The sequence below is a fragment of the Pseudorasbora parva genome, chromosome 8, assembly GCF_024679245.1.
Source record: "Pseudorasbora parva isolate DD20220531a chromosome 8, ASM2467924v1, whole genome shotgun sequence".
NCBI classification, from domain to species: Eukaryota; Metazoa; Chordata; class Actinopteri; order Cypriniformes; family Gobionidae; genus Pseudorasbora; species Pseudorasbora parva.
This window is the reverse complement of record NC_090179.1, coordinates 34712923-34735320: the sequence shown is the minus strand read 5'-3', so window position 1 is coordinate 34735320 and position 22398 is coordinate 34712923. Positions and strand designations below refer to the sequence as shown.

General features: G+C 39.9%; 2 protein-coding genes across 2 annotated transcripts; one reads left to right on the top strand and one right to left on the bottom strand.

Moving 5' to 3' along the window:
* Window positions 1-13514: 13514 nt before the first annotated feature.
* On the top strand, window positions 13515-15668 carry LOC137084656 (uncharacterized). Its single transcript, XM_067451007.1, has 2 exons — window positions 13515-13939; window positions 14486-15668. The coding sequence occupies exons 1-2, from the start codon at window positions 13634-13636 to the stop codon at window positions 15563-15565; spliced, it is 1386 nt and encodes a 461-aa protein (XP_067307108.1). The 5' UTR covers window positions 13515-13633; the 3' UTR covers window positions 15566-15668.
* Window positions 15669-15973: 305 nt separating this feature from the next.
* On the bottom strand, window positions 15974-18082 carry LOC137084657 (zinc finger and SCAN domain-containing protein 29-like). The gene is made up of 3 exons (XM_067451008.1): window positions 17523-18082; window positions 16561-16719; window positions 15974-16366 (listed from the first exon to the last, which is right to left on the bottom strand). The coding sequence occupies exons 1-3, from the start codon at window positions 17896-17898 to the stop codon at window positions 16083-16085; spliced, it is 819 nt and encodes a 272-aa protein (XP_067307109.1). The 5' UTR covers window positions 17899-18082; the 3' UTR covers window positions 15974-16082.
* Window positions 18083-22398: the final 4316 nt, after the last annotated feature.

Genomic DNA, 22398 nt, shown 5'->3' with positions numbered 1-22398 from the left:
TGCTGGGAAAGAGACTTCAATCCACACCATATGCAAATGAAAGTGCAGTAAGAAACAACATGTTTTTTTGTGTGTTTTTTTTCAAATAGCTCCTGTACAAGGTGGTGCTAACCACCCAGAAAACCTTAGCAACCATCTAGCAATGCCCTAGCAACTACCCAGAACACCCTAGCAACCGCCTAGAAACCAACCACAATACCTTAGCAACTGCCTCACCACACCTTATAGCAACCAGGCCCGAGTTTTCCCACACTAAGCACCACTCTCCAATTATATTACAGTATTCTCTCCAGAACATACTTTTCGCTATTCTTACTTCTCTCCTTACTATACTGCCCTACAAAGGCAAAAAACCTTAACTCACTGGAGTGTGGAACTGAGAAAAAGGACTTTAAAGATTTTTTGTTGTCCAGCCAAATTAGTTATAGGACACTGGAAATCTGGCATTTAGATGTTTTAGTAATGACAATTATCTACATACACTTTTTTTTTACTCAAACTTGACTTTTGACCCCTATTTTGAAGTTACGGCACTCTGCCTTTGTATTGTCTGCAAAAAATGTGGAGTCATGCCAAGGCAAAAGGCAGTAACTTCCATATTATCAATATTTGGTTGCTGATCACCATTTGCAAAATCAATATAGTAACACCTTTATAAAATCTAATGATCATGGAATTTATTTTGGATGATTTACAATTAATTATAGCCATCTTATTATTATTAAGGACACAATACCTCTAGTAAAGAGTATCTTCATTGGTGTGCAGCAAAACTTACAGGTTGATAGGTGACACTGAATTATATGAACAAGGTAAGATTATTTCTAATGAGTAAACATTTTTATATATAATGCAAAGATATAAAAAATAGAACAAATAACAAATCATGTAAAAATGCATGGGATTGGAATAAGATAAATAGCAAATAGTGCCGCGGGTTAATCAAGGGTTAAGTTTGGCTTTCACGCTCTAATGACAGCGCTGACTGGATCGGATTGCCCATTCATAGGCTAAACAGAGTAATTATTTATTGCAATATGTTTTTAATGTTTTTATCTAGTAAAAAAAGATACAATAGGCTACATAGCTTATACTTTTACATCTTTGAATGAAAATCGCCTAGCCCTAAAAGGACAACTTTTAGATTGATGTGAACGACAAGTAGGAATAATTCTCAGAATGCTTGTGGATTAAACATTTCCGATGACGTTCATTGCCACGGATTTTATCGGGTTTACAAGAAAAGGTAGGATATATGGATATAATTGCGAACTGTTACTACTGATTGTATGCGTGAGCGCACGCTGTCACTGCATTCGAGTAGCCTACACACACTCGTGCAGTGGGCAGCCCCACACTGACTGACAGCGCGCCGAGTGAATATTCTGCATTATGAAAACATGTATGACAGTACACAGGCTACACCGTAACTTAAACGCGGCAGACTTTAATAGACAGTAAAACAAAGGCGGGACACCATAACTGGATGTCGGTACCGTAACTTAATTTAGACGCATGGCTAAACAAAGGCAGAGTACCGTAACTCAGTTTGAGTGTTCTAAAACAAAGGCAAAGAGCGGTAACTGCTGTTACGGTGTTCTGCCTTGGTTTCTCCTGGGCTTTTGGAAGTTACTGTTAAGACAATCCATAATTTTCTCGAAAAAACAACATAATTGACTAACGATATTTATCCACATGATAAAGGAGGTCTTGAATGTCCCAAAAATGTCAATAACTCATTTTCGACCAAAAACGAAGTTACGGCCTTTTGCCTTTGCACGGCAGTATAGCCTGAGCTCTCTATATCTCTATAAACAATAATACATATTTACTTGCTTTCTTCATCACTTTATTTCTTTCCCTCACTGCTTTACTGCATTTTTCATTTCACCATGGGGCTGCTTTTCTACTACTTGTAGTTTTCTTTTTTCCTATTACTTCCTCTGCAGTATTCCTTAATACTCCACTTTATTCTTCTATATCTCCCATATCAATCATATTATTAGTACACATGTTTTTTTGTTTTTTTTTTAAAGCTCCCAATTAGCTGCCTTAAATTTTCATTGTGGTCTTCTCTCCACGGGATAATGATCACTTCCCAATGTACTTTGCCTACTTACTTACATTCCATTCACATTTCCTAGCTAAATTTTCAGATAATAGAGTGATATCTAAAGCTGAATTTTGCCCATTGTTCACATCTATTCTTGTTACACGTCCATTATTAATACATACTAACTGCCCGCAATCTAACATTTATTCTACTATCAAGCCATTATAATCAGTTTTAACACTCCCCCATAATGTTTTATGTGCATTGAAATCACCACACCATACTACTTTCTGATTTGTATTACCTCTTATTTTTTCCTTTACTTATTTAAATTTTCACATGGGTTATACAAATGTATTACTTTAATACTTTGATTCCCTTCCCAGACTTCCATCCCCAACACCTCTTGATCCTGATCCATTTCTACATTCCTGTATTGCACCCCTTGTTTTATAAAAGTTGCTAACCCACCTCCATTACCTTTTTTCCTATCTTTCCTAATTACTTGATATCCTTGTAAAACAAAATTTAACTGAGGTTTGAGCCATGTTTCTTGTAAACATATTATATCAGGTCTTTTATCCAAATCAAAGATACATTTCTTAAACTCTTGTCCATTAGCTATTAAGCTTCTCGGATTCCACTGGAATATTAAAAACACCATTATGACCCACCACATCCTTCTTGCGTATTTGATAACTGCATCTTTAACTTCTCATTAATCATTTCAACTGAAATACCCTCAATCTCTAGATATTTTTCAGCTGCTATGATTATTATTCTAATTCTTTCAATCCGGCTTTCAGTTTGTGCTGAACAATTCACCACTTCAGCTATAAATGTTACAAATGCCACATTATTTTTAATCCCAAAGTTCTCTTTTATCTTTTTTCCTGTACCACTTCTATATTTTGTTCATGCATTCCACTATCCCCTGATTTCCACAGTCTTTCATATTTTCTTAACAGCCTCCAAATATGAAAATCCTTCCTTTATTTTTACATTTTGCACTTGTGCTGCACTTTTCCTCACCTCATATCCTCCATATCCCGCACTATGTTCCCCACCACAATTACAACACTTAGGCTCAACTCCTTGTCCACATTTGCCATATTCATGCTCTCCACAGCATCTCGCACACATTTGTTTTCCTCTGCATACAGCTGCTACATGCCTAAACTTTTGGCATTTGTAACACCTTAGAGGAGGGGGTACATTAGGCCTGACCGAGAAGCTCATAAATCCTAAGAAGACTTTAACTGCAGCTTATCCTCATCAAAATGAATCATAACCGAAAGGCTATCTCCCCTTTCATTGTTTCGATTGCATTTTAGTCTTTTCAAATCAATTACTGCACCTCCCGTTACACCTTTCGTAATCTTTTCCACTGCTACATCAGTGGGGATCCCTGTTACTACTCCTTTAACCCATTTCTTTTCATCATGTATTGTACACATCACACCTTGTCCCATGATCGATTTCATTCCTAGTGCCTTTTTCTGTTGCCTACTGTCCTTAAAATATATAATCAATCTACCATCCCTCAACTTTTTCACACTTTCAACCAGAACTATATTTTCCTTAATTGCTTTAGACAGTTTAAGCTGATTAATTACACAGAAGCAAACTCCAACATTACATTAAACTCTTCTTTCCTTGTCATGTGTAAACCAATTTCACTTTCAGTTTCAGAATCAATACTCATATTTTTCTTCCTTTTCAGATTTTCTACTATACTCCATTCCTTATTTCTATTCCCTCCACTCTCCGAACCAATATTTTCATCCTCCATTTTCTGATCACTTCCGAAATCAACGCCACTTCCTACCATGCACACTCCAGTTACAGATCAGGGGTGCTTCTCAATATCCCTCCTCGTTTACTCGCTCCTCCGTCCTCCATTCTATGACTCAGAAGCTGATGGAGCTCAGCCATCTTAGGAGATCTCAATTCTCTAATTGCACCGCAAGGAGTCGAGTATCGAGGAGTGAGGAGGCTTCCTGAGGAGTCATGAACGAGGATACACTGGAGTATCCTTTGCGGAAATGTTTTCACCTCCCCCTTCACATCATGCCACAGTTTATTAATCATTATTGTTATGTTTACATGTACAAGACACAAATGTTTGTCAAATAACAACACCAGTTGCAGAATTATATCAAAGCACAAGAAAATGAAAGAAACAAATATAAACTAATATTATACAACGAAAAAGCAGTTAATTTGAATTCTTTGTTAATAATAACTGGTAATATTGATTAAAATATGGACAAATGTGGTATTTTGTGGAGGCTGAAGCTTACAATATAAATAGCTATCTCTAATGTTGAAGAATCCTGACTAAATCTAGTGGTGTCATCATTAATTGACGCCACTTTGAAGTGGCATTAAAGGAGCGAGGATATATCAATTCATTTGATTCAATTCCTCCACGCTCGCATCTTTTCCTCGCGCCTTTCCCTCGCGTACTGAAGGGGTGGAGCTAAGGAGCGAGGAAAGGAAGCTAAGAAAGGAAACGAGGATGCACAAATAAGAACTGGAAAGCACCCCAGCTGTCACCAATGCTCTGTTCCAGTTCGTTTTTATCATGCCCTTCACTCGCAAACTTCCCTCCATCTCGTTCACTCAGATGTGCGTCATTGCTTACGTTGCATGAGTGCCCACTACTGGCAGAAACTTTGCAATGGACTAAACTGGAACGCCCTAAGCCCTTGATCACTTGGAATCCATTATGGAGTTGATTTATTATTTATTTTTTCCTTTACGAAATTGTTTAATGCAGCATTCTATATGTATATGGATGCGTTTGGGTTGTTTAAAATGTTTTTAAAAATATCATAGAGTTGTTTGTGATGGGGTAAATTAAACGCGATATGTGGTGACGTCACAATCGCGTTGCATTGTGGTATATGAAGCTGCCTGAAGTGTACATATGAAGTAGACTTGCTCACTCGGTCAAAATCGAGGGAGCTAGGGTCTGTCCAAATAAAACTTCCCTTGTCCACTTCACGAAGTGGAACGCACTTCAAAATGGCGACAGGGATTCCCCCAAGGGGAAGTGTTTAGGGAAGTTTGCAAGTGCGTGTCTTAAAGTGGAGTGGAACGCAGCACTAATCTGTCCTCCACCCTCGAGCCCGTGCCCCATCTATCTTACTCTACTACTTCCTCATCTTTTAACCACACTCTAGGACCCCCTGGTGGTGAGGATGCAAATTACAACAACTAGAACATTGTACAATTCATGACTGTTACAAAGTGTTTCAAAAAAAATGGTATCCAAAACACAATACATCCTGGTGAGAACCCACTTAGTTTCGGTGGGAAGCCAGGCTTTGGCCATTCGACATTAAAGTAGAAAGGATGTGTTTTGGCTTGATAAAACGGACCATACGGAAAGGCAACAAATTCTGAGGGGCTCAAAATGCCCTTCAGAATGAAAACAGTGTGAAAACACCCTACTTACCTCACTAAATAATCTTCCAATAACAACTGAGTTTTTTTCCAAAATGGTCTCACTTTCATTTAATGCAATATAGGCCTGTGAGTAAACAATTAAGACTGGCCTACCTAAAGCATCCTCGAATGACACTTGAGTGTTTCAAAAAGCAATATCCAATTCACGGTACATTATGGCTAGAACCCGCTTAATTTCAGGGGGAAGCCAGGCTTTGGCCCTGGGACGCCACAGTAGAACATATGTGTTTAGGCTTGATAAAACGGTCCATATGGAAAGTCAGCAAATGCTGAGGGGCTTAAACTGCCTTTCAGAATGAGCTACCACCTGTATTGCATTACAGTGTAGCTTTCATGTAAATGCAATAAAGGCCTGTGAGTAAACAAGTAAGACTGGCCTACCTAAAGCATCCTCTAAGAAAAATCGAGTGTTTCAAAAAAGGCTTCCAACTCACATTACATCCTGTCTAGAACCCACTTAGTTTCGGTGAAGAGCCAGGCTTTGGCCATAGGAAGCTACAGTAGAATGGATGTGTTCTGACCTGATAAAACGCTCCATATGGAAAAGCAGCAAATTCTGAGGGGCTCAAAATGCCTCTCAGAATGAGCTACCACCTGTATTGCATTAGAGTGTACTCAAACTATAAGAACTCTTTCCCACATATTCTGCTTTTGTGAAAGCACCCTACTGGCCTCACTAAATAATCTTCCAATTACAATCAAGTTTTTTCAACAACGTCTAAATTTCATGTAAATGCAATGCAGGCCTGTGAGTAAACAACTAAGACTGGCCTACCTAAAGCATCCATTAAAGACAATCGAGTGTCTCAAAAAGCAATATTGAATTCCTGTCAGATCCGGGCTAGAACCTGCTTAGTTTCGGTGGGAAGCCAGGCTTTGGTCCTGGGACGCCACAGTAGAACATATATGTTTAGTCTTGATAAAATGGTCCATATGGAAAGGCAGCAAATTCTAAGGGGCTCAAAATGCCCCTCAGAATGAGCTACCACCTGTATTCCATTACAGTGTACTCAAGCTATAGCAACTCTCTCCCACATATTCTGCTAATATGAAAACACGCTACTGGCCTCTCTAAATAATCTTCCAATAGCAATCAAATTTTTTTTTTCAAAAAAAGTCTCACTTTCTTGTAACTGCAATACAGGCCTCTGAGTAAACAACTAAGACTGGCCTACCTAAAGCATCCTTTAAAGACAATCGAGTGTTTCAAAAAAAGCAATATCCAATACATGTTACAACTGGGCTAGAACCCACTTAGTTTCGGTTGGAAGCCAGGCTTTGGTACTGTGACGCCATAGTACAACAGATATGTTTAGGCTTGATAAAACGGTCCATATGGAAAGCCAGCAATTTCTGAGGGGCTCAAAATGCCCCTCAGAATGAGCTACCATCTGTATTGCATTAGAGTGTACTCAAACTATAGCAACTTTCTCCCACATAGTCCGCTAGTGTGAAAACACCCTACTGGCCTCACTAAATAATCTTCCAATAACAATCAAGTAAAAAAAAAAAAAAAAAAATCTCACTTTCATGTAACTGCAATACAAGCCTGTGAGTAAACAACTAAGACTGGCCTACCTAAAGCATCCATTAAAGACAATAGAGTGTTTCAAAAAGCAATATTGAATTCCTGTCAGATCCGGGCTAGAACCTGCTTAGTTTCGGTGGGAAGCCAGGCTTTGGTCCTGGGACGCCACAGTAGAACATATATGTTTAGGCTTGATAAAATGGTCCATATGGAAAGGCAGCAAATTCTGAGGGGCTCAAAATGCCCCTCAGAATGAGCTACCACCTGTATTCCATTACAGTGTACTCAAGCTATAGCAACTCTCTCCCACATATTCTGCTAGTGTGAAAACACGCTACTGGCCTCTCTAAATAATCTTCCGATAGCAATCAAGTTTTTTTTTCCCCAAAAAAGTCTCACTTTCTTGTAACTGCAATACAGTCCTCTGAGTAAACAACTAAGACTGGCCTACCTAAAGCATCCTTTAAAGACAATCGAGTGTTTCAAAAAGCAATATCCAATACATGTTACAACAGGGCTAGAACCCACTTACTTTCGGTTGGAAGCCAGGCTTTGGTACTGTGACGCCACAGTACAACAGATATGTTTACACTTGATAAAATGGTCCATATGGAAAGGCAGCAAATTCTGAGGGGCTGAAAATGCCCCTCAGAATGAGCTACCACCTGTGTTCCATTACAGTGTACTCAAGCTATAGCAACTCTCTCCCACATTTTCTGCTAGTGTGAAAACACGCTACTGGCCTCTCTAAATAATCTTCCAATAGCAATCAAGTTTTTTTTTCCCCAAAAAAGTCTCACTTTCGTGTAACTGCAATACAGTCCTCTGAGTAAACAACTAAGACTGGCGTACCTAAAGCATCCTTTAAAGACAATCGAGTGTTTCAAAAAGCAATATTCAATACATGTTACAACTGGGCTAGAACCCACTTAGTTTCGGTTGGAAGCCAAGCTTTGGTACTGTGACGGCACACTACAACAGATATGTTTAGGCTTGATAAAACGGTCCATATGAAAAGGCAGCAAATTCTGAGTGGCTTAAAATGCCCCTCAGAATGAGCTACCACCTGTATTGCATTAGAGTGTACTCAAGCTATAGCAACTTTCTCCCACATATTCTGCTAGTGTGAAAACACCCTACTGGCCTCTCTAAATAATCTTCCAATAGCAATCAAGTTTTTTTTTTCCCCAAAAAAGTCTCACTTTCTTGTAACTGCAATACAGTCCTCTGAGTAAACAACTAAGACTGGCCTACCTAAAGCATCCTTTAAAGACAATCGAGTGTTTCAAAAAGCAATATCCAATACATGTTACAACTGGGCTAGAACCCATTTACTTTCGGTTGGAAGCCAGGCTTTGGAACTGTGACGGCACAGTACAACAGATATGTTTAGGTTTGATAAAACGGTCCATATGGAAAGGCAGCAAATTCTGAGGGGCTCAAAATGCCCCTCAGAATGAGCTACCACCTGTATTGCATTAGAGTGTACTCAAACTATAGCAACTCTCTCCCACATATTCTGCTAGTGTGAAAACACCCTACCGGACTCACTAAATAATCTTCCAATAACAATCAAGTTTAAAAAAAAAAAGTCTCACTTTCATGTAACTGCAATACAAGCCTGTGAGTAAACAACTAAGACTGGCCTACCTAAAGCATCCATTAAAAACAATCGAGTGTTTCAAAAAGCAATATTGAATTCCTGTCAGATCCGGGCTAGAACCTGCTTAGTTTCGGTGGGAAGCCAGGCTTTGGTCCTGGGACGCCAGAGTAGAACATATATGTTTAGGGTTGATAAAACGGTCCATATGGAAAGGCAGCAAATTCTGAGGGGCTCAAAATGCCCCTCAGAATGAGCTATCACCTGTATTCCATTACAGTGTACTCAAGCTATAGCAACTCTCTCCCACATATTCTGCTAGTGTGAAAACACGCTACTGGCCTCTCTAAATAATCTTCCAATAGCAATCAAGTTTTTTTTTCTTCCAAAAAATTCTCACTTTCTTGTAACTGCAATACAGGCCTCTGAGTAAACAACTAAGACTGGCCTACCTAAAGCATCCTTTAAAGACAATTGAGTGTTTCAAAAAGCAATATCCAATAAATGTTACAACTGGGCTAGAACCCACTTACTTTCGGTTGGAAGCCAGGCTTTGGTACTGTGACGCCACAGTACAACATATACGTTTACGCTTGATAAAATGGTCCATATAGAAAGACAGCAAATTCTGAGGGGCTCAAAATGCCCCTCAGAATGAGCTACCACCTGTATTCCATTACAGTGTACTCAAGCTATAGCAATTCTCTCCCACATTTTCTGCTAGTGTGAAAACACACTACTGGCCTCTCTAAATAATCTTCCAATAGAAATCAAGCTTTTTTTCCCCCAAAAAAGTCTCACTTTCTTGTAACTGCAATACAGTCCTCTGAGTAAACAACTAAGACTGGCCTACCTAAAGCATCCTTTAAAGACAATCGAGTGTTTCAAAAAGCAATATCCAATACATGTTACAACTGGGCTAGAACCCACTTAGTTTGAGTTGAAAGCCAGGCTTTGGTACTGTGACGCCACAGTACAACAGATATGTTTAGACTTGATAAAACGGTCCATATGGAAAGGCAGCAAATTCTGAGGGGCTCAAAATGCCCCTCAGAATGAGCTACCATCTGTATTGCATTAGAGTGTACTCAAACTATAGCAACTTTCTCCCACATATTCTGCTAGTGTGAAAACACCCTACTGGTCTAACTAAATAATCTTCCAATAACAATCAAGTTTAAAAAAAAAAAGTCTTACTTTCATGTATCTCCAATACAAGCCTGTGAGTAAACAACTAAGTCTGGCCTACCTAAAGCATCCATTAAAGACAATCAAGTGTTTCAAAAAGCAATATTGAATTCCTGTCAGATCCGGGCTAGAACCTGCTTAGTTTGGGTGGGAAGCCAGGCTTTTGTCCTGGGACGCCACAGTAGAACATATATGTTTAGGCTTGATAAAACGGAACATATGGAAAGGCAGCAAATTCTGAGGGGCTCAAAATGCCCCTCAGAATGAGCTACCATCTGTATTGCATTAGAATGTACTCAAACTATAGCAACTTTCTCCCACATATTCTGCTAGTGTGAAAACACCCTACTGGCCTCACTAAATAATCTTCCAATAACAATCAAGTTAAAAAAAAAAAAAAAAACAAGTCTCACTTTCATGTTACTGCAATACAAGCCTGTGAGTAAACAACTAAGAATGGCCTACCTAAAGCATCCATTAAAGACAATCGAGTGTTTCAAAAAGCAAAATTGAATTGCTGTCAGATCCAGGCTAGAACCTGCTTAGTTTCGGTGAGAAGCCAGGCTTTGGTACTAGGACGCCACAGTAGAACATATTTGTTTAGGCTTGATAAAACGGTCCATATGGAAAAGCACCAAATTCTGAGGGGCTCAAAATGCCCCTCAGAATGAGCTACCACCTGTATTCCATTACAGTGTACTCAAGCTATATTAACTCTCTCCCACATATTCTGCTAGTGTGAAAACACGCTACTGGCCTCTCTAAATAATCTTCCAATAGCAATCAAGTTTTTTTCCCAAAAAAAAGTCTCACTTTCTTGTAACTGCAATACACTCCTCTGAGTAAACAACTAAGACTGGCCTACCTAAAGCATCCTTTAAAGACAATCGAGTGTTTCAAAAAGCAATATCCAATACATGTTTCAACTGGGCTAGAACCCACTTACTTTCGGTTGGAAGCCAGGCTTTGGTACTGTGACGCCACAGTACAACAGATATGTTTGGGTTTGATGAAACGCTCCATATGGAAAGGCAGCAAATTCTGAGGGGCTCAAAATGCCCCTCAGAATGAGCTACCACCTGTATTGCATTAGAGTGTACTCAAACTATAGCAACTCTCTCCCACATATTCTGCTAGTGTGAAAACACCCTACTGGACTCACTAAATAATCTTCCAATAACAATCAAGTTAAAAAAAAAAAAAAAGTCTCACTTTCATGTAACTGCAATACAAGCCTGTGAGTAAACAACTAAGACTGGCCTACCTAAAGCATCCATTAAAAACAATCGAGTGTTTCAAAGAGCAATATTGAATTCCTGTCAGATCCTGGCTAGAACCTGCTTAGTTTCGGTGGGAAGCCAGGTTTTGGTCTTGGGACGCCACAGTAGAACATATATGTTTAGGCTTGATAAAACGGTCCATATGGAAAGGCAGCAAATTCTGAGGGGCTCAAAATGCCCCTCAGAATGAGCTACCACCTGTATTGCATTAGAGTGTACTCAAACTATAGCAACTCTCTCCCACATATTCTGCTAGTGTGAAAACACTCTACTGGACTCACTAAATAATCTTCCAATAACAATCAAGTTAAAAAAAAAAAAAAAAAGTCTCACTTTCATGTAACTGCAATACAAGCCTGTGAGTAAACAACTAAGACTGGCCTACCTAAAGCATCCATTAAAGACAATCGAGTGTTTCAAAAAGCAATATTGAATTCCTGTCAGATCCGGGCTAGAACCTGCTTAGTTTCGGTGGGAAGCCAGGCTTTGGTCCTGGGATGAGAAGGGTATTCCTGCACAACCGGAGGCTGCAGTTTCAGGACCCCAGTTCTAAGACCCCAGTTCTAGGACCCTAGTTTTTTGTGACAGCACCACCTACCGAATTGAATCACCAAAACACTAATTTAAGATGGACGATGGACACTGATCAGACTGTAAGTACTGATATTCAATCAAGTTTTATTTTATAACGTTTAAACGAAAAACAAAATGTACTAAAGTGAGCTGCTAACTATGAATTAAGAATAAATTCACACGAATTAAGAATTTGTGTGCTAGTTTTATTAGTTACTATGATGTTCTTGATCGTGGCGTGGCCATGATTTATTAAATCCTTTTTGATTTTTAATGACTATAATACATCTAGCCACCACACTATTAAACTTAAAAATATGATAAATGCATATTGATGTAAGGGTGTGTGATTTACCTGTAGCTTACTGTATTAGTGGGGAAACTTCCTGAATAATCATTGTTTTACCATAGTTAAGAATAAAATATTCTTACATAACTGCTCTGACTGCCTGGTTGCACTACAATATCAGCCTGTCTAAATGATGCATAATGTTTGACAAGTTCAACCTTTTATACTTTGGCTACGTTCTTATAGTCTGTACTTTTGCTGCGAAGGATTAAAAAGATTAAAATGAATCATTTAATTAAAAAAATAATAATAATTCTGTATGAATCTTGCACAATTTTTTTTTTTATTATCCTTGGAGCTGGACTGAAAAGACTGGGCATAATATTGCAGTGATTAATAAATGCATATTTAGCTACTTCAAACAAATACTATTATATTCCATTCTGCATATCATGTAGATTTCATAATGTAACCGAGATGGCAATCGCTTTTGACATGTAGCCTATGTTACCTTTTTTTTTTTTTTTGCTTTTAGGGATTGCCACGCCATCACTGTGAAAATGACTGCAGGATTGCCATGTTAATTTTAGAGTCTCAGTGTTTTATTTTTGTTTTTTTTATTTTTTATTTTATATAAGTATATGCTTATATAGTATCTGTCAATGTCACACATCTTTCAGATGGACATGGCTTTCATTAGAAAGTGGTGGTGTCTTCTTTTGATGGAGCGCTTCCAAATAGAAGGGTATTATAACAATATATATTTGTATTTTCAACACTTGCTGGTTTTTATAAATTGTGCAGTATTTTATTGAATGTATGTTATCATCTACAGTTCATTTTGTGTCATGGCTTATTTATCAAAACTACCATGTTCACCAGATTAGTATAATGACTTTCAGTCATCATCCATTTAGCTAAGTAAGAAATGTTTACAATAGTTGCCTCACACTGTATGCAGCTTCAACTGTATAGTACCATGGTCTCAATTGGTGGGTATTGCACTTATATACTACAAATTTGGAGTTTGGAATTAGACATGAGTAACATTAATATTCTGTTTGCCTTTCTCTCTCTACAACTCCAACAGTGCACAAGTGTTAAATCAAAGATATATGTTGTTATTGCAAAACTGACATAAATATATATTCTTCAAACATTCTTGAGTCTTGTCTTGCCTCTGTACAATCTTTAAAATATCTGACTGTAATTTAGTGACTGCATATACTGATTCCATCATTATTTTACCTGATAATGAACTAATTAGTTAAAGTTAAGGAGGTTAATCAATATACAGTATAATTCAAGAAACTAAGATTTTTAAGGTACTCAACTTTTTTTTAAAGATTGATATACATTTTAAAATTTTATTTTGTGTAAATTAATGTGCTTAAATTTAAAATTGTGACTCAAAGCAGGTATTACACACTTTGTAATTAACCTCTGATGCATTTTGAATTAAAAAAATCACATAAAATATACTCCTGAGATTAAATATCTTTATACTATGTAGGCTACTAACTAATGGCTCGTTTCCACCGAGCTATACAGTACGGTACAGTACAATACGGTACGGTTCAGGTCGGTAAACCATGAATTCGGCGAGCGTTTCGACTGCCAACATTACCCTTTTTGATAGGCGTGGTGTATGCCGGAAAGTAGTAATCAACGTCACTTGATAGGCGTGGTGTATGACGGAAAGCATCGGTTGACGTCATTCGTGCGCGCGAAGAGAAGAACAATGGAGGCCTTACAGCAGATCTTGTTCTTGCTTCTCGGCATGTGGCTGTTTATAACAAGGAGGAGACAAGCTTTGTTTGATAAAAGGCTGCAGTCTGCAAGGAGAAACACAGCCGAAAAATATAGGGAAATTCGGGAAATGTTAAGGAGCTGGGACGAGACGGACAACCGCGCTATTCAAAACAAGGCAAGACAAAAACGACGGCGCAGGAGGGTAAGCTTAAACTAGCTACAGTTTTTGATGTCATGTATTACAAAGTATTCCGTCTCATGTACTGTCATGTGCTAACTAACGAATTTTCTTATCAATTAAATAACCCTACAGTGAGAATAAATAAGTACAAAAAGCCCTGCTAGTGAAACCAGGCCTTTATCTGTAAAAATCATACAACTGTGATAACTGTAAACTACAATCTATTCATTATACTAATAAAAACTGTGAAGGTTGCATTTTGAGAACAATCACTCACATGACACTTTATATTATTACAAGCGCAAAACTAGTTGAGATTGATGACTGATTATCTGTACTGTCTGTAATTTTGCGAAGATAGTTAGTCTATATCTGTTGACTAGTGTTACTTTTTGCTTCAATGAAAGTGCCCTATCTGGTGGAGTAACACTTTCAATGCTGTAATTTTCTGTTGACTATGTATTGTTTAAGCCGGTCTATGATAGTTCAACTTTTAATTAAGGGATCTTAGCATACTGTCCATCACTGCTACATTGTTTTAACATTGTTTTCTTTGTGTTTTTTAAGTTAATCAATCTGGTGCAAAATCGGCGCTGCAGACCAACCATTTGGACTTTTAGACGCTCAAATGAGTGGTGGGATGTGATCGTTCCAGGATTTACACGCACACAGTGGGTGCACAACTTCAGGATGTCTGAAGAAACATTTCTGTTCCTTTGTGCCATGCTGCGTCCAGCAATGGAAAAGCAGGACACAAACTTCAGAGTGTGTGTTCCCCTAAAGAAAAGAGTTGCCATCGCACTATGGAAGTTGGCCACCAACAGCGACTACAGAAGTATTGGCCATCTTTTTGGAGTCAGCAAAACAACAGTGTGTCGGTGCGTCCAGGAATTCTGCGAGGCTGCTTGCATGTTGTTAGTTCCAGAACAGATTAGTTTTCCTGACCGGCAGAAGCTTAAAGAGATGGCAGCCTACTTTGAGAACCGATGGGGACTTCCACAATGTGTTGGTGCCATTGATGGGTCACACATACCCATAATAGCCCCAAAAGAGTACCACTGTGATTACTTCAACAGAAAAGGCTGGCATTCCATCATCCTGCAGGGAGTAGTCGACGGAAAAGGACTATTTTGGAGTGTATATGCAGGAATGGCTGGGAGTTTGCATGATGCTCGGGTTCTGAGACTGTCAACATTGTGGGAGCTAGTTGAGCGTGGAAGCCTTTACCCAGCTTGCACCAGGAACATCAGTGGGGTTAATGCTGGCTATTATCTGCTGGGAGACTCTGCATATCCTTTGCAGACTTGGCTCCTAAAACCATTTCCTGACAATGGCCGGCTGACAGCAGAACAATTGACCTACAACAAGAAAGTGTGCAGGGCTCGCGTAGTGGTAGAAAATGCTTTTGGGAGACTCAAAGGGAGGTGGCGGTGCCTTATGAAGAGGAATGACAGCGACATTGAACTGGTGAAATCCATGGTGTTGACTTGTTGTGCTTTGCACAATCTTTGTGAAAGTCATGGAGAGGATTACCAGCACGAATGGGACACACCTGTTACTGCAGAGCCTGTGGTGCCACTGGCACAGGGTGCAGAAGAGGAGGGCAGGGACGTACGTGAGGGTCTAATGCGGCATTTGAACAGTTAAATCTGTTGTACATTTAGCAAAGGCACACTTGTGTGAATGCTAGGTTGTTTTGTTTACTTGTTTGATTAGTATTTTGGACATGAATAAATTGTTTTTTCTTTTACCCTGCCTCTGATTCATATTTTGTGAAAGAGAGGACCTTTTACTCTCTGTAATACCATGTAGAAAGAAATTTAGATTTTACTTACAATAGGTTACTTTAAAATCACATGAGAAAATAACACATTAACAACTATTTTGTATGTTAAAGTTAAGCATAATCTCCAAAATGGACATCTTATCAAGGTAGTGAACAAAATGTCCATTCATTCTGACATCGTTGACACCAGATGGCAGGAATGTTAATCAAATGACATAAGATAGAAAACCTGTGAGACAGCAATTGAACACATGACAAGACACACGAGGTAAAAACCAAAAAGTACTTTAATTTGAAAAGTCAAACAAATGCTTAAATACAAAGTGCTGTGCAAAAACAAAAAAATGTGCAAACAAAAAGTTTTAAAGTGTTAAAGCACTAGTGGCTGGATGGTGGAACAGGGTCACGGCGACTACTCAACACCTGCACAAGCTGACTGAGTGTGCCTAGGAAAGCCTGATTAAAGCTTGCAGACTGCTCCATGTGTTGCTGAGTTATTTCAGCCTCATGCCGCCTTGCCTCACGAGCATCCTCCAGCATCATTTCAAAGCGCCGGTCACGACGGTCCTCCATCCTCTCCAGCCACTCCTGCTGCCTCTCATCAGCTGCCTGCATCTCGACCAGGGCCGCAACAACATCCTGTTGCCCCCTTTTCCTCTTGCCTAGAAATACAAACAGACAGGAATGTTGGCTGGTTAGCGAAACATTTGTATCCTTTGATTTTTGCAAACCAACATAAGGGTGAGGCATCTAGTGTACTACAACGCAATGTCCAGATTATACTGTATAAAATCTGTATAATACTATAATATTTATGTTCAGTAAGTGACTTTTCACTCTGGTATTCACGTCTTACCGATGGTTATACGCCGGGGTTCACTCGAAGGAGATGGAGCAATGTTTTCTGCTGGTGTCGGTGTTGATGTCCTGACACTGGCAGGCGCACTTGAGCTCTCAGAGGTGGACAACATCTCATCAAGTCCCTCTGTTTCCTCCTGACAGCTAGGATCTTCAACTGAAAAGTTACACAAGTCACGTTAATTACACAAACTGCAAAAATACAGTTTAAGATAAACATACAACATAGTAGGACTGAGTGGGGACTAAACTAAAGGTTTATTAGTTTGCCAGATTATTTTTATCGGTGGTTTAACATTTCAATCCTAAAACAGCTGCCAAATATAAAATGTTTAGTTTAGCTACTACACAATACCTGGAGGAGGTCCATAATCCACGAGTAGAAATATAGTTATGCCCCTTTAAGGAGATGCGCGTTTCCCTATTGAACTGCCGGTATTTTGTGTGTGTGTGCCGAACTGTTCCGCGATTCACACAAACAGTGAAGAACACGGACTCGGGAGCGCTCTTGCTCAGGAAAGTAACCTGCGTATTAGTTTTAGCCGATTGTAATGTATGTAGTTCAATAAAACACATGTACTCTAAGCGGTGATGGTGTTAATGATTTACCTGAGCGAGAGTGAGCTTCAGTGTATCGCGCTCGGAGTGCAGAGTGAAAAAACACACTTTTCTTTCAACCTAAACTGAAAAGGGCAGGGCTTCGACACAGACGGGCTTTGCATCCCAGTTTGGGAACCGCTTTATTAGGGTAAAGTTATCTGACTGTACTAAGTACGTTTCTAGATTTGTACTCCGGCCAGCACTGGCTAATAAACTAGCGTCTTGATAGCTTGCAAATCTCGGTTGATACCTCACTGGCTTGCAAAACAAACAACATGCTTGCTCTAAAGTTGTGCATTGGAAGTAAGCTTTACCGTGATCGTTGTACACTTTATTTTACAACTAGTTATACGAACTTACCGACAGACTCCATCATCGACTCCAGCAACGAGGTGGCCGTATCGATGCCTCCTTCTCTTCCCAAACTTGCTGGTCTGTGTCCGTAGATGGCGTCCATCATATCGAACCACTTCCATTTCTTTCTGTGAACACCACTCCGGCTGTTGTGGTCTTTCACCTTACGATAGTCACTCCGCAGTTTCTTACTTTTAGTGCGGCACTGCTCGGACGTCCGCTGAAACCCCTCGAGAGCCATTCTCTCAGAAACATGCTGAAAAACCTTTTCGTTTCTCACCATGCCATCGAGTTCCCTTTGTACCCCTTCTTCGCCGAGGATACCCAGCAAGGTCTGCACCTCCTGGCTCGACCACGGTAACGTTAAGCTGCGCGCCGACATTGCTTTGAAATCTTGTGATTTAAAAATGGCGCCTCTTGCTTTGTCTATCCCCCTGTCGCACGTGCAAGTGACGATTCTCTGTCAACCAATCAGCGTTCTGCAGTGAGTCTAGCTCCACCCTTAAGTACCATACTACTGTGCTAGGTACCCCAACGGAAGGGTATCGAAAAAAGTGTTACGGTACGGGTCGGCATTTTCCTAACAGTCACAACTTTTGACAGTGGAAACGCAAATAAACGTGTACCGTACCGTATCGAACCGTACTGTACCGCTCAGTGGAAACGAGCCATAAACCACATGGGTCATAGAACTGAGGTCCTGAAACTGCAGCACACCGCTATATCATCCAGTTCTGTAGGTGGTGCTGTCACAAAAAACGAGGGTCCTAGAATTGCGGTCCTGAAACTGGGGTCCTGAAACTGCAGCCTCCGGTTGTGCAGGAATATACTACTGCCTGGGACGCCACAGTAGAACATAGATGTTTAGGCTTGATAAAACGGTCCATATGGAAAGGCAGCAAATTCTGAGGGGCTCAAAATGCCCCTCAGAATGAGCTACCACCTGTATTCCATTACAGTGTACTCAAGCTATAGCAATTCTCTCCCACATTTTCTGCTAGTGTGAAAACACGCTACTGGCCTCTCTAAATAATCTTCCAATAGCAATCAAGTTTTTTTCCCCCAAAAAAGTCTCACTTTCTTGTAACTGCAATACAGGCCTCTGAGTAAACAACTAAGACTGGCCTACCTAAAGCATCCTTTAAAGACAATCGAGTGTTTCAAAAAGCAATATCCAATACATGTGACAATTGGGCTAGAACCCACTTACTTTCGGTTGGAAGACAGGCTTTGGTAATGTGACGCCACAGTACAACAGATATGTTTAGGCTTGATAAAACGGTCCATATGGAAAGGCAGCAAATTCTGAGGGGCTCAAAATGCCCCTCATAATGAGCTACCACCTGTATTGCATTAGAGTGTACTCAAACTATAGCAACTTTCTCCCACATATTCTGCTAGTGTGAAAACACCCTACTGGCCTCACTAAATAATCTTCCAATAACAATCAAGTAAAAAAAAAAAAAAAAAAAAAGTCTCACTTTCATGTAACTGCAATACAAGCCTGTGAGTAAACAACTAAGACTGGCCTACCTAAAGCATCCATTAAAGACAATCAAGTGTTTCAAAAAGCAAAATTGAATTCCTGTCAGATCCGGGCTAGAACCTGCTTAGTTTCGGTGGGAAGCCAGGCTTTGGTCCTAGGACGCCACAGTAGAACATATATGTTTAGTCTTGATAAAACGGTCCATATGGAAAGGCAGCAAATTCTGAGGGGCTGAAAATGCACCTCAGAATGAGCTACCACCTGTGTTCCATTACAGTGTACTCAAGCTATAGCAACTCTCTCCCACATTTTCTGCTATTGTGAAAACACGCTACTGGCCTCTAAATAATCTTCCAATACCAATCAAGTTTTTTTTTTTTTCCCAAAAAAGACTCACTTTCTTGTAACTGCAATACATGCCTCTGAGTAAACAACTAAGACTGGCCTGCCTAAAGCATCCTTTAAAGACAATCGAGTGTTTCAAAAAGCAAAATTGAATTCCTGTCGGATCCGGGCCAGAACCTGCTTAGTTTCGGTGGGAAGCCAGGCTTTGGTCCTAGGACGCCACAGTAGAACATATATGTTTAGGCTTGATAAAACGGTCCATATGGAAAGGCAGCAAATTCTGAGGGGCTCAAAATGCCCCTCAGAATGAGCTACCACCTGTATTCCATTACTGTGTACTCAAGCTATAGCAACTCTCTCCCACATTTTCTGCTAGTGTGAAAACACGCTACTGGCCTCTCTAAATAATCTTCCAATAGCAATCAAGTTTTTTTTCCCCAAAAAAGTCTCACTTTCTTGTAACTGCAATACAGGCCTCTGAGTAAACAACTAAGACTGGCCTACCTAAAGCATCCATTAAGGAAAATCGAGTGTTTCAAAAAGCAATATTGAAATCCTGTCAGATCCGGGCTAGAACCTGCTGAGTTTCGGTGGGAAGCCAGGCTTTGGTACTGGGACGCCACAGTAGAACATACATGTTTAGGCTTGATAAGACGGTCCATATGGAAAGGCAGCAAATTCTGAGGGGCTCAAAATGCCCCTCAGAATGAGCTACTCCTGTATTCCATTACAGTGTACTCAAGCTATAGCAACTCTCTCCCACATATTCTGCTAGTGTGAAAACACGCTACTGGCCTCTAAATAATCTTCCAATACCAATCAAGTTTTTTTTTTTTTTTTTTCCAAAAAAGTCTCACTTTCTTGTAACTGCAATACAGGCCTCTGAGTAAACAACTAAGACTGGCCTGCCTAAAGCATCCTTTAAAGACAATCGAGTGTTTCAAAAAGCAATATTGAATTCCTGTCAGATCCGGGCTAGAACCTGCTCAGTTTCGGTGGGAAGCCAGGCTTTTGTCCTGGGACGCCACAGTAGAACATATATGTTTAGGCTTGATAAAACGGTCCATATGGAAAGGCAGCAAATTCTGAGGGGCTCAAAATGCCCCTCAGAATGAGCTACCACCTGTATTCCATTACAGTGTACTCAAGCTATAGCAACTCTCTCCCACATTTTCTGCTAGTGTGAAAACACGCTACTGGCCTCTCTAAATAATCTTCCAATAGCAATCAAGTTTTTTTTCCCCCAAAAAGTCTCACTTTCTTGTAACTGCAATACAGGCCTCTGAGCAAACAACTAAGACTGGCCTACCTAAAGCATCCTTTAAAGACAATCGAGTGTTTCAAAAAGCAATATCCAATACATGTTACAACTGGGCTAGAACCCACTTAGTTTCGGTTGGAAGCCAGGCTTTGGTACTGTGACACCACAGTACAACAGATATGTTTAGGCTTGATAAAACGGTCCATATGGAAAGGCAGCAAATTCTGAGGGGCTCAAAATGCCCCTCAGAATGAGCTACCATCTGTATTGCATTAGAGTGTACTCAAACTATAGCAACTTTCTCCCACATATTCTGCTAGTGTGAAAACACCCTATTGGCCTCACTAAATAATCTTCCAATAACAATCAAGTTAAAAAAAAAAGGTCTCACTTTCATGTAACTGCAATACAAGCCTGTGAGTAAACAACTAAGACTGGCCTACCTAAAGCATCCATTAAGGAAAATCGAGTGTTTCAAAAAGCAATATTGAATTCCTGTCAGGTACGGGCTAGAACCTGCTGAGTTTCGGTGGGAAGCCAGGCTTTGGTACTGGGACGCCACATTAGAACATATATGTTTAGGCTTGATAAGACGGTCCATATGGAAAGGCAGCAAATTCTGAGGGGCTCAAAATGCCCCTCAGAATGAGCTACCACCTGTATTCCATTACAGTGTACTCAAGCTATAGCAACTCTCTCCCACATATTCTGCTAGTGTGAAAACACGCTACTGGCCTCTCTAAATAATCTTCCAATAGCAATCAAGTGTTTTTCCCCCAAAAAAGTCTGACTTTCTTGTAACTGCAATACAGGCCTCTGAGTAAACAACTAAGACTTGCCTACCTAAAGCATCCTTTAAGGACAATCGAGTGTTTCAAAAAGCAATATCCAATACATGTTACATCTGGGCTAGAACCCACTTAGTTTCGGTTGGAAGCCAGGCTTTGGTACTGTGACGCCACAGTACAACAGATATGTTCAGGCTTGAAAAAACGGTCCATATGGAAAGGCAGCAAATTCTGAGGGGCTCAAAATGCCCCTCAGAATGAGCTACCATCTGTATTGCATTAGAGTGTACTCAAACTATAGCAACTTTCTCCCACATATTCTGCTAGTGTGAAAACACCCTATTGGCCTCACTAAATAATCTTCCAATAACAATCAAGTTAAAAAAAAAAGGTCTCACTTTCATGTAACTGCAATACAAGCCTGTGAGTAAACAACTAAGACTGGCCTGCCTAAAGCATCCATTAAAGACAATCGAGTGTTTCAAAAAGCAAAATTGAATTCCTGTCAGATCCGGGATAGAACCTGCTTATTTTCGGGGGGAAGCCAGGCTTTGGTCCTAGGACGCCACAGTAGAACATATATGTTTAGGCTTGATAAAACGGTCCATATGGAAAGGCAGCAAATTCTGAGGCGCTCAAAATGCCCCTCAGAATGAGCTACCACCTGTATTCCATTACAGTGTACTCAAGCTATAACAACTCTCTCCCACATATTCTGCTATTGTGAAAACACGCTACTGGCCTCTAAATAATCTTCCAATACCAATCAAGTTTTTTTTTTTTTCCCAAAAAAGACTCACTTTCTTGTAACTGCAATACAGGCCTCTGAGTAAACAACTAAGACTGGCCTGCCTAAAGCATCCTTTAAAGACAATCGAGTGTTTCAAAAAGCAAAATTGAATTCCTGTCAAATCCGGGCTAGAACCTGCTTAGTTTCGGTGGGAAGCCAGGCTTTGGTCCTAGGACGCCACAGTAGAACATATATGTTTAGGCTTGATAAAA

Excerpts from the sequence above, each read along its gene's own strand:
- LOC137084656 (XM_067451007.1), top strand. The coding sequence starts at position 13,634 with ATGCCGGAAAGTAGTAATCAACGTCACTTGATAGGCGTGGTGTATGAC. Across the intron at positions 13,940-14,485 it reads AAAAACGACGGCGCAGGAGG|TTAATCAATCTGGTGCAAAA; the intron begins GTAAGCTTAAAC and ends GTGTTTTTTAAG.
- LOC137084657 (XM_067451008.1), bottom strand. The coding sequence starts at position 17,898 with ATGTCGGCGCGCAGCTTAACGTTACCGTGGTCGAGCCAGGAGGTGCAG. Across the intron at positions 16,720-17,522 it reads GTCGATGATGGAGTCTGTCG|TTGAAGATCCTAGCTGTCAG; the intron begins GTAAGTTCGTAT and ends GTAACTTTTCAG. Across the intron at positions 16,367-16,560 it reads ACCCCGGCGTATAACCATCG|GCAAGAGGAAAAGGGGGCAA; the intron begins GTAAGACGTGAA and ends TTGTATTTCTAG.